General features: G+C 48.1%; 2 protein-coding genes across 8 annotated transcripts in view; both read left to right on the top strand.

Annotated features, from left to right (window-relative positions):
- The window catches only part of arhgef3l (Rho guanine nucleotide exchange factor (GEF) 3, like), a 29,875-nt gene extending 25,880 nt beyond the window's left edge, over positions 1 to 3,995 (top strand). For both annotated transcript variants that reach the window (XM_046344800.1, XM_046344799.1), the window contains exons 14-15: positions 1,275 to 1,467; positions 3,187 to 3,995. In XM_046344800.1, the coding sequence (XP_046200756.1) occupies positions 1,275 to 1,467; positions 3,187 to 3,440 (447 nt within the window). In that variant the 3' untranslated portion in view covers positions 3,441 to 3,995. The remainder of the gene's footprint in view (positions 1 to 1,274; positions 1,468 to 3,186) is intronic.
- Positions 3,996 to 11,015: 7,020 nt separating this feature from the next.
- The window catches only part of LOC124032413 (rho-related GTP-binding protein RhoA-A-like), a 10,846-nt gene continuing 6,861 nt past the window's right edge, over positions 11,016 to 15,000 (top strand). For all 6 annotated transcript variants that reach the window (XR_006838276.1, XR_006838275.1, XR_006838272.1 and 3 more), the window contains exons 1-3: positions 11,016 to 11,089; positions 12,966 to 13,121; positions 14,232 to 14,352. Coding sequence is in view for 1 of the 6 variants with exons in the window: in XM_046344798.1 (XP_046200754.1) it covers positions 12,966 to 13,121; positions 14,232 to 14,352 (277 nt within the window). In the remaining 5 variants the exon portion in view is untranslated. The remainder of the gene's footprint in view (positions 11,090 to 12,965; positions 13,122 to 14,231; positions 14,353 to 15,000) is intronic.

Here is a 15,000-nt window from a genome sequence, read left to right as displayed (position 1 = left end):
CCGCGACTGGGAGACCAATGGGGGGGCGTCGTCCGGCTTAGGGGGAGGGTTTGACCCGCAGGGATGTCCTTGTCCCATCACTCACTAGCTACTCCTGTGGCGGGCCGGGTGCAGTCCACGCTGACACGGTCGACAGGTGTACGGTGTTTCCTCCGACACATTGGTGCGGCTGGCTTCCGGGTTAAGCGGGCATTGTGTCAAGAAGCAGTGAGGCTTGGTTGGGTCGTGTTTCGGAGGACGCATGGCTCTCAATCTTCGCCTCTCCCGAGTCTGTACGGAAGTTGCAGCGATGAGACAAGACTGTAACTACCAATTGGGGAGGAAACGGGGTAACAAAAAAACTATATATATAGGGGAACCACTAGGCTACCTGCCTCCTCGAACCACTAGGCTACCTGCCTCCTCGAACCACTAGGCTACCTGCCTCCTCTAACCACTAGGCTACCTGCCTCCTCTAACCACTAGGCTACCTGCCTCCTCTAACCACTAGGCTACCTGCCTTTAACCACTAGGCTACCTGCCTCCTCTAACCACTAGGCTACCTGCCTCCTCTAACCACTAGGCTACCTGCCTCCTCTAACCACTAGGCTACCTGCCTCCTCTAACCACTAGACTACCTGCCTTTAACCACTAGGCTACCTGCCTCCTCTAACCACTAGGCTACCTGCCTCCTCTAACCACTAGGCTACCTGCCTCCTCTAACCACTAGACTACCTGCCTTTAACCACTAGGCTACCTGCCTCCTCGAACCACTAGGCTACCTGCCTCCTCTAACCACTAGACTACCTGCCTTTAACCACTAGGCTACCTGCCTCCTCTAACCACTAGACTACCTGCCTTTAACCACTAGGCTACCTGCCTCCTCTAACCACTAGGCTACCTGCCTCCTCTAACCACTAGACTACCTGCCTCTAACCACTAGACTACCTGCCGCCCCAATTGTTTCTGAGGTTACTATTTTATACAGTGCGTTCAGAAAGTATTCAGACCCCTTGACTGTTTCCACATTGTTACATTAGTCTTAATTTAAATTTGCTTCAATTAATTGTTTTCCTCATCAATCTACACACAATACCCCATAATGACAAAGTGAAAACTACAATTTCTATATACCAGTTTTTGCTTTGTCATTATGGGGTATTGTGTGTAGATTGATGAGGAGGGAAAAAAACATTTAATCCATTTTAGAATAAGGCTGTAACGTAACAAAATGTGGAAAAAGTCAAAGGGGTCTGAATACTTTCTGAACACATTCTATATCCGTCCTCCTGTAGAAGCTCCACGTGTTCCTGTTTGAGCTGTGTCTGGTTCTGACCCGCTCTGTGGAGGACAAAGAAGGGGGCGTGGTCTTTCAGGTGTACCGCCAGCCCCTCCCCACCGCCACACTCCACCTAGAAGACCTACCTGACGGGGAGGGCGGCGGTGGAGGGGCCTTCAGGGGGGCCTTCACCAGCGGCAACGACAAAGGTATGGAGTGTTACTGACGGTTACTGAGTGTTGCTGAGTGTTGCTGAGTGTTGCTGAGTGTTGCTGAGTGTTGCTGAGTGTTGCTGAGTGTTGCTGACTGTTGCTGACTGTTACTGAGTGTTACTGAGTGTTGCTGAGTGTTGCTGGCTGTTACTGGCTGTTACTGGCTGTTACTGGCTGTTACTGGCTGTTACTGGCTGTTACTGGCTGTTACTGAGTGTTACTGAGTGTTACTGAGTGTTACTGAGTGTTACTGAGTGTTACTGACTGTTACTGACTGTTACTGACTGTTACTGGCTGTTACTGACTGTTACTGGGTGTTACTGGCTGTTACTGGCTGTTACTGGCTGTTACTGACTGTTACTGACTGTTACTGACTGTTACTGAGTGTTACTGAGTGTTACTGAGTGTTACTGAGTGTTACTGAGTGTTACTGACTGTTACTGACTGTTACTGACTGTTACTGACTGTTACTGACTGTTACTGACTGTTACTGGGTGTTACTGACTGTTACTGAGTGTTACTGAGTGTTACTGAGTGTTACTGAGTGTTACTGAGTGTTACTGAGTGTTACTGAGTGTTACTGAGTGTTACTGAGTGTTACTGAGTGTTACTGAGTGTTACTGAGTGTTACTGAGTGTTACTGAGTGTTACTGAGTGTTAGTCTATTACAGGCTGTTACAGACTGTTACTGGCTGTTACTGGCTGTTACTGGCTGTTACTGGCTGTTACTGGCTGTTACTGACTGTTACTGACTGTTACTGACTGTTACTGACTGTTACTGACTTACTGACTGTTACTGAGTGTTACTGAGTGTTACTGACTGTTACTGGGTGTTACTGACTTACTGACTGTTACTGACTTACTGACTGTTACTGACTTACTGGCTGTTACTGACTGTTACTGACTGTTACTGGCTGTTACTGGCTGTTACTGGCTGTTACTGAGTGTTACTGACTGTTACTGAGTGTTACTGAGTGTTACTGGGTGTTACTGACTGTTACTGACTTACTAAGTGTTACTGACTTACTGACTTGATGACTGTTATGACTGTTACTGACTGTTACTGAGTGTTACTGAGTGTTACTGAGTGTTACTGAGTGTTACTGAGTGTTACTGAGTGTTACTGGCTGTTACTGGCTGTTACTGGCTGTTACTGGCTGTTACTGGCTGTTACTGGCTGTTACTGGCTGTTACTGGCTGTTACTGACTGTTACTGACTGTTACTGGCTGTTACTGGCTGTTACTGGCTGTTACTGACTGTTACTGACTGTTACTGGGTGTTACTGTTACTGGGTGTTACTGACTTGATGACTGTTACTGAGTGTTACTGAGTGTTACTGAGTGTTACTGAGTGTGTGTTACTGAGTGTTACTGAGTGTTACTGAGTGTTAGTCTATTACAGACTGTTACAGACTGTTACTGGCTGTTACTGGCTGTTACTGGCTGTTACTGGCTGTTACTGGCTGTTACTGAGTGTTACTGGCTGTTACTGAGCTGTTACTGGTGTGACCGAGTGTGTTACCGAGTGTGACCGAGTGTGACCGAGTGTGACCGAGTGTGACCGAGTGTGACCGAGTGTGACCGAGTGTGACCGAGTGTGACCGAGTGTGACCGAGTGTGACTGAGTGTTAGACTGTTACAGACTGTTACAGACTGTCACAGACTGTCACTGAGTGTTAGACTGTTACTGATCCTCATTCTCTCTCTGTCTGTCAGTACGTAACTGTCTCAGGGTGTCCAGTAGGGGGCGCTCCAAGGCCCAGTCTCACAGTCTCCAGGCCAACGACTCATTCAACAAGCAGCAGTGGATCTCCTGCCTGCGCCAGGCCATGGTCCAATCACGAGACAGGGACGCCCAGGTCAGCCAATCACCGCTGTCGTCCCGCCTCTCCCCAGACTTCGCCCTGTACCACATCGCAGAACTGAGTCTGAGCTCAGACACCGAGATGGCAGACCAGAGCAGTCAATGACCCGAGCAGAGTGATCCGTGACAGACAGACTAGACCAATCCAATCAAAGACTGATCAACTAAGTGCTTAGCAATAGTCCCATGATGCATTTGGAGGTGGTAGTGATGTTAAACATGAAGGATGTGTACGGCTGGTCAGTACAGTTTTATAAGGGGAGAGAGGGGGGGTTGGGTGATGTTATGTAATGTGCCTTCTAGCCTGGGTGCCAGGCTGTTTGTGCTCTCTTGTCTCAACTCCTCATGGAATCGTCATGCAGAACAATGACGACGGAGATCTGGGACGAGGAGAACATACTTTGGGAGCTCTGGAGTCAATCAAGTTCCAAAGGGTTCCATCATCAGACGTCTTCTGGAATAGGATGTGATAATGCCTAGAGAACGATCTTTGGGCCATATACGTGTTTAAACTCCCCTGCGATGTTAGCTGTGATTTATAGATCACATTGATAACCTGTACAGAGGCAATATTGATGACAGTAAATGTCATGAGTGAAGTGGGTATTTTTTTATTGTTTTTTTTATTTTACTTGTTGCTAATAAACTTAAATAACTATGACGCCTTGTGGTTAGAGTGTTAGTTCTTTAACCGAATGGTTGCTAGATGGAATCCCCCGAGCTGACAAGGTAAAAACCTGTCGTTCTGCCCCTGAACAAGGCAGTTAACCCACTGTTCCTAGGCCGTCATTGTAAATAATAATATGTTCTTAACTGACTTGCCTAGTTAAATAAAGGTTAAACAAAAAATACATACAATTCCTCTCACTCTCAGCTGTGAGAATCCCATGTGTTCCCATCTGGTCTTACAGTAAGGTTAGGGACAAAATTACAGCTACGTTTCGATGGTAAGATCCAGAGGGAAAAGATTAGGGATGCTTATCTCAGACACTCTCTCTCTTCCGTTCTCCACCTATCTCTCTCCCGTTCTCTCTCCATCTCCCCCTATCTCTCTCCATCTCCACCTATCTCTCATTCTCTCTCCATCTCCACCTATCTCTCATTCCTCTTCTCTATCTCTCATCTCTCCATATCTCTCTCCATCTCCACCTATCCCTCCATCTCCCCCTATCTCTCATTCTCTCTCCATCTCCCTCTATCTCTCTCCATCTCCCCTATCTCTCTCCATGTTCTCTCTCCATCTCTCCACCATCTCTCTCCCGTTCTTCTCTCTCCATCTCTCTCCATCTCCCGTTCTCTCCATCTATCTCCCCTATCTCTCTCCATCTCCCCTTATCTCTCTCCCGTTCTCTCTCCATCTCCCCATCTCTCTCCATCTCCCCCTATCTCTCTCTCCCGTTCTCTCTCCATCTCCCCTATCCCCCATCATCTCCCCTTATCTCTCTCCCGTTCTCTCTCCATCTCCCCCTATCTCTCTCCATCTCCCCCTATCTCTCTCCCGTTCTCTCTCCATCTTCTCTCTCCATCTCCCCCTATCTCTCTCCCGTTCTCTCTCCATCTCCCCCTATCTCTCTCCCGTTCTCTCTCCATCTCCCCCTATCTCTCTCCCGTTCTCTCTCCCGTTCTCTCTCAATCCCTCTCTCACCTTTCTCACTCCCAGCTCCTCAACAGTATTTTATAATGTCAATGGTAATGCTGCTATTCTCGTACGGACTCGGGAGAGGTGAAGGTCGAGAGCCGTGCGTCCTCCGAAACACGACACAACCAAGCCGCGGAGCCTTAGACCCCTGAGACGGAGCCTTAGACCCCTGAGACGGAGCCTTAGACCCCCGAGACGGAGCCTTAGACCCCCGAGACGGAGCCTTAGACCCCCGAGACGGAGCCTTAGACCCCCAAACTACTTCCTTAGCGCTATGAGAGACGGTTAGTGATCCCTCTAGATTCTGGAAAACCGTTAATTGACTGAAGCGGTGGGTCATTCCTCCCTGTCTAATCAAGTAGTGTTAGAGTCCTGCGTCATTACTGAAAAAGTTCAGATTTGTGATGCTTTTAATCAGCATTTTACAGCTGTTCCTCCCCCATACAGCCTCCAGCTGACTGTTCCTCCCCCATACAGCCTCCAGATGACTGTTCTTCCCCCATACAGCCTCCAGCTGACTGTTCCTCCCCCATACAGCCTCCAGCTGACTGTTCCTCCCCCTACAGCCCCAGCTGACTGTTCCTCCCCCAGCCTCCAGCTGACTGTTCCTCCCCCATACAGCCTCCAGTTGCCTGTTCTTCCCCCATACAGCCTCCAGATGACTGTTCTTCCCCCATACAGCCTCCAGCTGACTGTTCCTCCCCCATACAGCCTCCAGCTGACTGTTCCTCCCCCATACAGCCTCCAGCTGACTGTTCCTCCCCCATACAGCCTCCAGCTGACTGTTCCTTCCCCATACAGCCTCCAGTTGCCTGTTCTTCCCCCATACAGCCTCCAGCTGACTGTTCCTTCCCCATACAGCCTCCAGCTGACTGTTCCTCCCCCATACAGCCTCCAGTTGCCTGTTCTTCCCCCATACAGCCTCCAGCTGACTGTTCTTCCCCCATACAGCCTCCAGTTGCCTGTTCTTCCCCCATACAGCCTCCAGCTGACTGTTCTTCCCCCATACAGCCTCCAGTTGCCTGTTCTTCCCCCATACAGCCTCCAGCTGCCTGTTCTTCCCCCATACAGCCTCCAGCTGACTGTTCCTCCCCCATACAGCCTCCAGTTGCCTGTTACATTTACATTTAAGTCATTTAGCAGACGCTCTTATCCAGAGCGACTTACAAATTGGTGCATTCACCTTATGACATCCAGTGGAACAGTCACTTTACAATAGTGCATCTAAATCTTAAAGGGGGGGGGGGGGGAAATACTTATCCTATCCTAGGTATTCCTTAAAGAGGTGGGTTTTCAGGTGTCTCCGGAAGGTGGTGATTGACTCCGCTGTCCTGGCGTCGTGAGGGAGTTTGTTCCACCATTGGGGGGCCAGAGCAGCGAACAGTTTTGACTGGGCTGAGCGGGAGCTGTACTTCCTCAGTGGTAGGGAGGCGAGCAGGCCAGAGGTGGATGAACGCAGTGCCCTTGTTTGGGTGTAGGGCCTGATCAGAGCCTGGAGGTACTGAGGTGCCGTTCCCCTCACAGCTCCGTAGGCAAGCACCATGGTCTTGTAGCGGATGCGAGCTTCAACTGGAAGCCAGTGGAGAGAGCGGGGTGACGTGAGAGAACTTGGGAAGGTTGAACACCAGACGGGCTGCGGCGTTCTGGATGAGTTGAAGGGGTTTAATGGCACAGGCAGGGAGCCCAGCCAACAGCGAGTTGCAGTAATCCAGACGGGAGATGACAAGTGCCTGGATTAGGACCTGCGCCGCTTCCTGTGTGAGGCAGGGTCGTACTCTGTGGATGTTGTAGAGCATGAACCTACAGGAACGGGCCACCGCCTTGATGTTGGTTGAGAACGACAGGGTGTTGTCCAGGATCACACCAAGGTTCTTAGCGCTCTGGGAGGAGGACACAATGGAGTTGTCAACCGTGATGGCGAGATCATGGAACGGGCAGTCCTTCCCCGGGAGGAAGAGCAGCTCCGTCTTGCCGAGGTTCAGCTTGAGGTGGTGATCCATCATCCACACTGATATGTCTGCCAGACATGCAGAGATGCGACTCGCCACCTGGTCATCAGAAGGGGGAAAGGAGAAGATTAGTTGTGTGTCGTCTGCATAGCAATGATAGGAGAGACCATGTGAGGTTATGACAGAGCCAAGTGACTTGGTGTATAGCGAGAATAGGAGAGGGCCTAGAACAGAGCCCTGGGGGACACCAGTGGTGAGAGCGCGTGGTGAGGAGACAGATTCTCGCCACGCCACCTGGTAGGAGCGACCTGTCAGGTAGGACGCAATCCAAGCGTGGGCCGTGCCGGAGATGCCCAACTCGGAGAGGGTGGAGAGGAGGATCTGATGGTTCACAGTATCGAAGGCAGCCGATAGATCTAGAAGGATGAGAGCAGAGGAGAGAGAGTTAGCTTTAGCAGTGCGGAGCGCCTCCGTGATACAGAGGAGAGCAGTCTCAGTTGAATGACTAGTTTTGAAACCTGACTGATTTGGATCAAGAAGGTCATTCAGAGAGAGATAGCGGGAGAGCTGGCCAAGGACGGCACGTTCAAGAGTTTTGGAGAGAAAAGAAAGAAGGGATACTGGTCTGTAATTGTTGACATCGGAGGGATCGAGTGTAGGTTTTTTCAGAAGGGGTGCAACTCTCGCTCTCTTGAAGACGGAAGGGACGTAGCCAGCGGTCAGTGATGAGTTGATGAGCGAGGTGAGGTAAGGGAGAAGGTCTCCGGAAATGGTCTGGAGAAGAGGGGAGGGGATAGGGTCAAGCGGGCAGGTTGTTGGGCGGCCGGCCGTCACAAGACGCGAGATTTCATCTGGAGAGAGAGGGGAGAAAGAGGTCAGAGCACAGGGTAGGGCAGTGTGAGCAGAACCAGCGGTGTCGTTTGACTTCGCAAACGAGGATCGGATGTCGTCGACCTTCTTTTCAAAATGGTTGAAGTCGTCTGCAGAGAGGGAGGAGGGGGGGGAGGATTCAGGAGGGAGGAGAAGGTGGCAAAGAGCTTCCTAGGGTTAGAGGCAGATGCTTGGAATTTAGCGTGGTAGAAAGTGGCTTTAGCAGCAGAGACAGAGGAGGAAAATGTAGAGAGGAGGGAGTGAAAGGATGCCAGGGTGCGCGCTGGGACCACCAGATTAGGGTGGCCGCGGCCACGCGGTGTGGAGCGTTTGTATGGTCTGTGCAGAGAGGAGAGAACAGGGATAAACAGACACATAGTTAACAGGGTACAGAAGAGGCTACGCTAATGCAAAGGAGATTGGAATGACAAGTGGACTACACGTCTCGAATGTTCAGAAAGTTAAGCTACGTAGCAAGAATCTTATTGACTAAAATGATTAAAATGATACAGTACTGCTGAAGTAGGCTAGCTGGCAGTGGGTGCGTTGTTGACACTACACTAATCAAGTAGTTCCGTTGAGTGTAATAGTTTCTACAGTGCTGCTATTCGGGGGCTAGCTGGCTAGCTAGTAGTGTTGTTTACGTTACGTTGCGTTAAAAGAACGACAATAGCTGGCTAGCTAACCTAGAAAATCGCTCTAGACTACACAATTATCTTTGATACAAAGACGGCTATGTAGCTAGCTACGATCAAACAAATCAAACCGTTGTACTGTAATGAAATGAAAATGTGATACTACCTGTGAATGCGACCGGGTTGTTGAGTTCTATTCAGAAGACGTTGGCTAGCGTTGGCTAGCTGTTGGCTAGCTAGCAGAGTCTCCTACGTTAAGGACGACAAATAGCTGGCTAGCTAACCTCGGTAAATTAAGATAATCACTCGAAGACTACACACTCTAAACCTAAACAACACAATTATCTTGGAACGAAGATACGAAGACAGCAAAGACAGCTATGTAGCTAGCTAACACTACACTAATCAAGTCGTTCAGTTGAGTGTAATAGTTTTCCCAGTGCAGCTAATCAGTGGACGTTAGCTAGCTGGCTAGTGAAGACTACGTTAGGACGGCGAAATACGATAATTACGCAATTATCTTTGATACAAAGATGGCTATGTAGCTAGCTGAGAAGAAATTGCTAAGATTAGACAAATCAAACCGTTGTGCTATAATGAAATATAATGAAATGTAAAAAGTTATACTACCTGCGGGAGCGAAGCGCCGATGCGACCACTCGCTCCAAACTGTTCTTCCCCCATACAGCCTCCAGCTGTCTGTTCTTCCCCCATACAGCCTCCAGTTGCCTGTTCTTCCCCCATACAGCCTCCAGTTGCCTGTTCTTCCCCCATACAGCCTCCAGTTGCCTGTTCTTCCCCCATACAGCCTCCAGATGCCTGTTCTTCCCCATACAGCCTCCAGATGCCTGTTCTTCCCCATACAGCCTCCAGTTGCCTGTTCTTCCCCCATACAGCCTCCAGATGACTGTTCTTCCCCCATACAGCCTCCAGTTGACTGTTCCTCCCCCATACAGCCTCCAGTTGACTGTTCCTCCCCCATACAGCCTCCAGCTGACTGTTCTTCCCCCATACAGCCTCCAGCTGACTGTTCGTCCCCCATACAGCCCTCTAGTGGTGTGGGGGCTGTGCTTTGGCAAAGTGGGTGGGGTTATATCCTTCCTGTTTGGCCCTGTCCGGGGGTGTCCCTGTCATGGCTTGTGTGTCATCCGTACAGATACCAACACATCTTGACCACCAAAGTCCATTTGATGTCACAAAGCTGTCCAGTACTTTAGAAATATCCTGTCCTGGTTTCCAGTGGTTTGCAAAGGACGATGTCTTCCTTAATTGACCCCCCATAAACGTAACGGACATATACCAGGAGCTGTGCCAGGTCCTCTCGCTCAGTTGTGCACCGGGGCCTCCCACTCCTCTTTCTATTCTGGTTAGAGCCAGTTTGCTCTGTTTTGTGAAGGGGAAGTAGTACACAGCGTTGTACGAGATCTTCAGTTTCTTGGCAATTTCTCGCATGAAATAGCCGTCATTTCTCAGAACAAGAATAGACTGACGAGTTTCAAAAGAAAAGTCTTCATTTTGAGCCTGTAATCGAATCCACAAATGCTGATGCTCCAGATACTCAACTAGTCTAAAGAAGGCCAGTTTTATTGCTTCTTTAATCAGCACAACAGTTTCAGCTGTGCTAACATAATTCCAAACGGGTTTTCTAATGATCAATTAGCCTTTTCAAATGATAAACTTGGATTAGCTAACACAACGTGCCATTGGAACACAGGAGTGATGGTTGCTGATAATGGGCCTCTGTACTCCTCTGTAGATATTCCATTAAAAATCAGCCGTTTCCAGCAACAATAGTCATTTACAACATTAACAATGTCTACACTGTATTTCAGATCGATTTGATGTTATTTTAATGGACAATTTGTTTTCTTTTCTTTAAAAAAAATGGGCATTTCTAAGTGACTCCACATTTTTGAATGGTAATGTACGTACCACTGAATTGGAAACAAATAGGATAATGGTTAAATTAGCATTGCTTAGAGACCCCCCCCCCCCCCCCCAGGGGAGCTGACGCAGGAAGTGAACCCTGGACAGCCAATCACTACCGCTGATGCTACAAACAGAGCATTCAGCAGCCAATCAGAAAAGCTGTTAATTAAGCAGAGCTTTCAGCAGCCAATCACTACAGCTCATACTTCAAATCAGAAATGGAGAAATGCCGGATGTGTGGATCCATTTTTAGCCCAACCTGTCTAAATTGTGGTTTTTGTGCAGAATGATCGTTATCTGGCTGATGATGGAGCCTCGAGGTGGGGGGGGGGGGATTAGTCTATTTTTCTAAATATATTTATATATTTTCTTTATCACTTGTTTTTTGTTTTTTACTCTTTGACTTCTTTCCTTTATTTAATTCATGTGGATATTATTTGTGTTATGCTATTTCTTGCTATTTCTTGTAATGTGCAAATCAAATCAAAACAAAACAAAACCGGTGGGTTGGTATGATGTCATCTTTTCACTGTTTCTTTCCAATAATTTTTTTGTTGTAGTTGAGATTTGTAGACATTTTTAAGCTAGATCTGTAGATGTAATCCTGTCTAGGTCTCTGTATGCTGCCAGTGCGTGGCAGTCCAAAGTGGGCGGGGATTTCAGAAAGTGGGCGGGGATTTCAGCTCGGACCGGAAGAGAAACGGCGACAACCCGAAACAGAGCTAACAAAACGGTAGCATCACTTTAATCGAGCTATTCCTTCTTTTAAACTATCTTTATCTAATACATGTTGCGTAACAACCGTATATTGATGATTATATATAGCTAAAACACTTATGAAATCTTTCGCCATTACCTTTTTAAAACCGCAAATGGAGCTCAAAAGTATTGACAACCAAACAATAGCTAGCTAACTTGTTGTCGCTGGTTATCTAACTGGGAAAGAATATAAGGACACAGCTGACGCTTAAACCAACCACAAACTAATAACCTTAATTAAACCCTTAACTAAAAGTTTATCAATTCTGACATGAATTACCGGTTTTGGGCGTCAGTCGTATCCTTACAATTACTTACTGCCTTTTTTTTCTACCTAACTAGCAAATGACCAAACTAAACCGTTAACTATTTACAAGAAATATAGACAGAAACACACAAGATTTCTCACTAACAATGTGTTTACTTGATTGTTCGTGGTTACTTTTGTTTTTGCTGTCTAGTTTATTAGCTAATTGTTTAGCTAACGCCAGCTAGCTAATAACATTAGCTGGCCAAGGCAATGTTAGCTAGCTAGATACAGTAATTATCTAAAATATGTTTCCCTTGTGACATGTAAGCTATCATTCCTTGGTCATATGAAAGAACACTGTATTTCATTCAAATGAACATTTACATTTGAGTAATTTTAGTCGCTGTTATCCAGAGCGACTAATGGTTAAGTGCCTTGCTCATGTGCACATAAATATTTTTCACATGGTTGACTTGGTGATTCGAACCAGCAAACTTTTAAGTTACTGGCCTTTTTATGTTCTTAAACGCTAGGCTACCATCCGCCCATGAACAAAATTGATCTGGTCAATATGAATACACACATCATCTGTAATAGTTAAGGGCTAGAAACAAAATTACCCCAGGAACAAGAAACCCTGAGTTACCTTTTGTGAAGTAGGCTAAAATCAGGGTATCACTATGCAGGCTAAACGGAAACAAAGATGGATGCAGTGGTATAATATGAGTGTTAATCTCTATCGTCCCTCTCTCCATCTCTCCCCCTGTCTCTCTTCCACCTCCCCTGTTTCACCTCTCCATCTCTCCCCCTGTCTCTCTTCCACCTCCCCTGTTTCACCTCTCCATCTCTCCATCCCTGTCTCTCTTCCACCTCCCCTGTTTCACCCTCCATCTCTCCCCCTGTCTCTCTTCCACCTCCCCTGTTTCACCTCTCCATCTCTCCCCCTGTCTCTCTTCCACCTCCCCTGTTTCACCTCTCCATCTCTCCCCTGTCTCTCTTCCACCTCCCCTGTTTCACCTCTCCATCTCTCCCCCTCCCCCTGTCTCTCTTCCACCTCCCCTGTTTCACCTCTCCATCTCTCCCCCTGTCTCTCTTCCACCTCCCCTGTTTCACCCCTCCATCTCTCCCCCTGTCTCTCTTCCACCTCCCCTGTTTCACCTCTCCATCTCTCCCCCTGTCTCTCTTCCACCTCCCCTGTTTCACCTCTCCATCTCTCCCCCTGTCTCTCTTCCACCTCCCCTGTTTCACCTCTCCATCTCTCCCCCTGTCTCTCTTCCACCTCCCCTGTTTCACCTCTCCATCTCTCCCCCTGTCTCTCTTCCACCTCCCCTGTTTCACCTCTCCATCTCTCCCCCTGTCTCTCTTCCACCTCCCCTGTTTCACCTCTCCATCTCTCCCCCTGTCTCTCTTCCACCTCCCCTGTTTCACCCCTCCATCTCTCCCCCTGTCTCTCTTCCACCTCCCCTGTTTCACCTCTCCATCTCTCCCCCTGTCTCTCTTCCACCTCCCCTGTTTCACCCCTCCATCTCTCCCCCTGTCTCTCTTCCACCTCCCCTGTTTCACCTCTCCATCTCCCCTCTTTCTCGACCCCCTCCTATAGATGGCTGCAATCAGGAAGAAGCTGGTGATAGTGGGAGACGGAGCGTGTGGGAAGACCTGCCTGCTGATCGTCTTCAGTAAAGACCAGTTCCCAGAGGTCTATGTGCCCACTGTGTTCGAGAACTATGTGGCTGACATCGAGGTCGACGGCAAACAGGTGAGCCTCAGCCAGGGTCCTAGTTCCAAACCAAACTGACCATGTCCTCATTTTCTCTTGGGCCCAATTCCAAACCAGACCCTTGGACCTGGTTTCCACCTGAAAGTGATGGATATAATGACAAAATGGTTCCACCCCATTGACTTCCCAACTTTGCCTTTGCTGAAAAATTACTTCCTATGACTGAGATATGTGGTTGTCTCACCTAGCTATCTGAAGATGAATGTCCTGACTATGACTGGTCCACCTAGCTATCTGGAGATGAATGTACTGACTATGACTGGTCCACCTAGCTATCTGGAGATGAATGTCCTGACTATGACTGGTCCACCTAGCTATCTGGAGATGAATGTACTGACTATGACTGGTCCACCTAGCTATCTGAAGATGAATGTACTGACTATGACTGGTCCACCTAGCTATCTGGAGATGAATGTACTGACTGAGCTAGGTGGGACAACCACATATCAATCTGAAGATGAATGTACGAACTGCCCTGGGTAATAGTGTCTGCTAAATCATCCCATCATGCACTACGTTTATTTCTGTGGGCAGAAGCACTGTTCACACCCTTCTTGAGAACATTTTGCAGGTTTTAAGCTAATTTCCTGCAGTTGTATACATTTTGCCATGTTTAATGTTTATTCATGTGGTATTTCAGTGACTTAAACATTACTGCAAAATCTATGGGCTAAAAAAACGTTAGCTGACATTGGCATAGTTGATCTGGATGTTTCTGAAAAGTTATAAATAGCTAACTAAGGTCTGCAATGACGGACATGACAAGAGGAACTGATGATGCAATACCCGATTTAGAAATGTCACCTTGTACATTCTACTATTACAACTTTCAAGAATAAGTTGAAAGCTGGATTGACTTCCTTAACCACTGTGCTAAATGTCTCTCTCTCTCCTCCTCTTTCTCTCCACCCCCTCTCTCTCTCTCCCCTCCCTCTCTCTCTCTCTCTCTCTCTCTCTCTCCCTCACCCCTCCCCCTCTTTCTCTCCCTCTCCCTCTCTCTCTCTCTCTCACTCTCACTCTCTCTCTCTCTCACTCTCCTCTCTCCCCTCCCCCTCTTTCTCTCTCTCTCTTCCCCTCCCTCTCTCCCAGGTGGAGTTAGCATTATGGGACACAGCAGGACAGGAGGACTATGACAGACTGAGACCTCTCTCCTACCCCGACACTGACGTTATACTCATGTGCTTCTCTGTAGACAGCCCAGATAGTTTAGGTAACAAACAACACACACACAGCAAGGAAGTGTTTTGTTGGATGGTGTATACCCCCTCCAACTCAGATCAGGAAGTGTTGTGTTGGACGGTGTATACCCCCTCCAACTCAGATCAGGAAGTGTTGTGTTGGACGGTGTATACCCCCTCCAACTCAGATCAGGAAGTGTGTTGTTGGACTGTGTATACCCCCTCAGATCAGGAAGTGTTGTGTTGGACGGTGTATACCCCCTCCAACTCAGATCAGGAAGTGTGTTGTTGGACGGTGTATACCCCCTCAGATCAGGAAGTGTTGTGTTGGACGGTGTATACCCCCTCCAACTCAGATCAGGAAGTGTGTTGTTGGACGGTGTATACCCCCTCCAACTCAGATCAGGAAGTGTTGTGTTGGACGGTGTATACCCCCTCAGATCAGGAAGTGTTGTGTTGGACGGTGTATACCCCCTCCAACTCAGATCAGGAAGTGTTTTGTTGGACGGTGTATACCCCCTCAGATCAGGAAGTGTTGTGTTACCCCCTCCAACTCAGATCAGGAAGTGTTTTGTTGGACGGTGTATACCCCCTCAGATCAGGAAGTGTTTTGTTGGACGGTGTATATCCCCTCAGATCAGGAAGTGTTTTGTTGGACGGTGTATATCCCCTCAGATCAG

The sequence above is a fragment of the Oncorhynchus gorbuscha genome, linkage group LG03 (genome assembly GCF_021184085.1).
Source record: "Oncorhynchus gorbuscha isolate QuinsamMale2020 ecotype Even-year linkage group LG03, OgorEven_v1.0, whole genome shotgun sequence".
In the NCBI taxonomy this organism is placed as follows: domain Eukaryota; kingdom Metazoa; phylum Chordata; class Actinopteri; order Salmoniformes; family Salmonidae; genus Oncorhynchus; species Oncorhynchus gorbuscha.
Note: the sequence above shows the minus strand (reverse complement) of the source record. Positions and strands in the feature narration are given on the sequence as shown.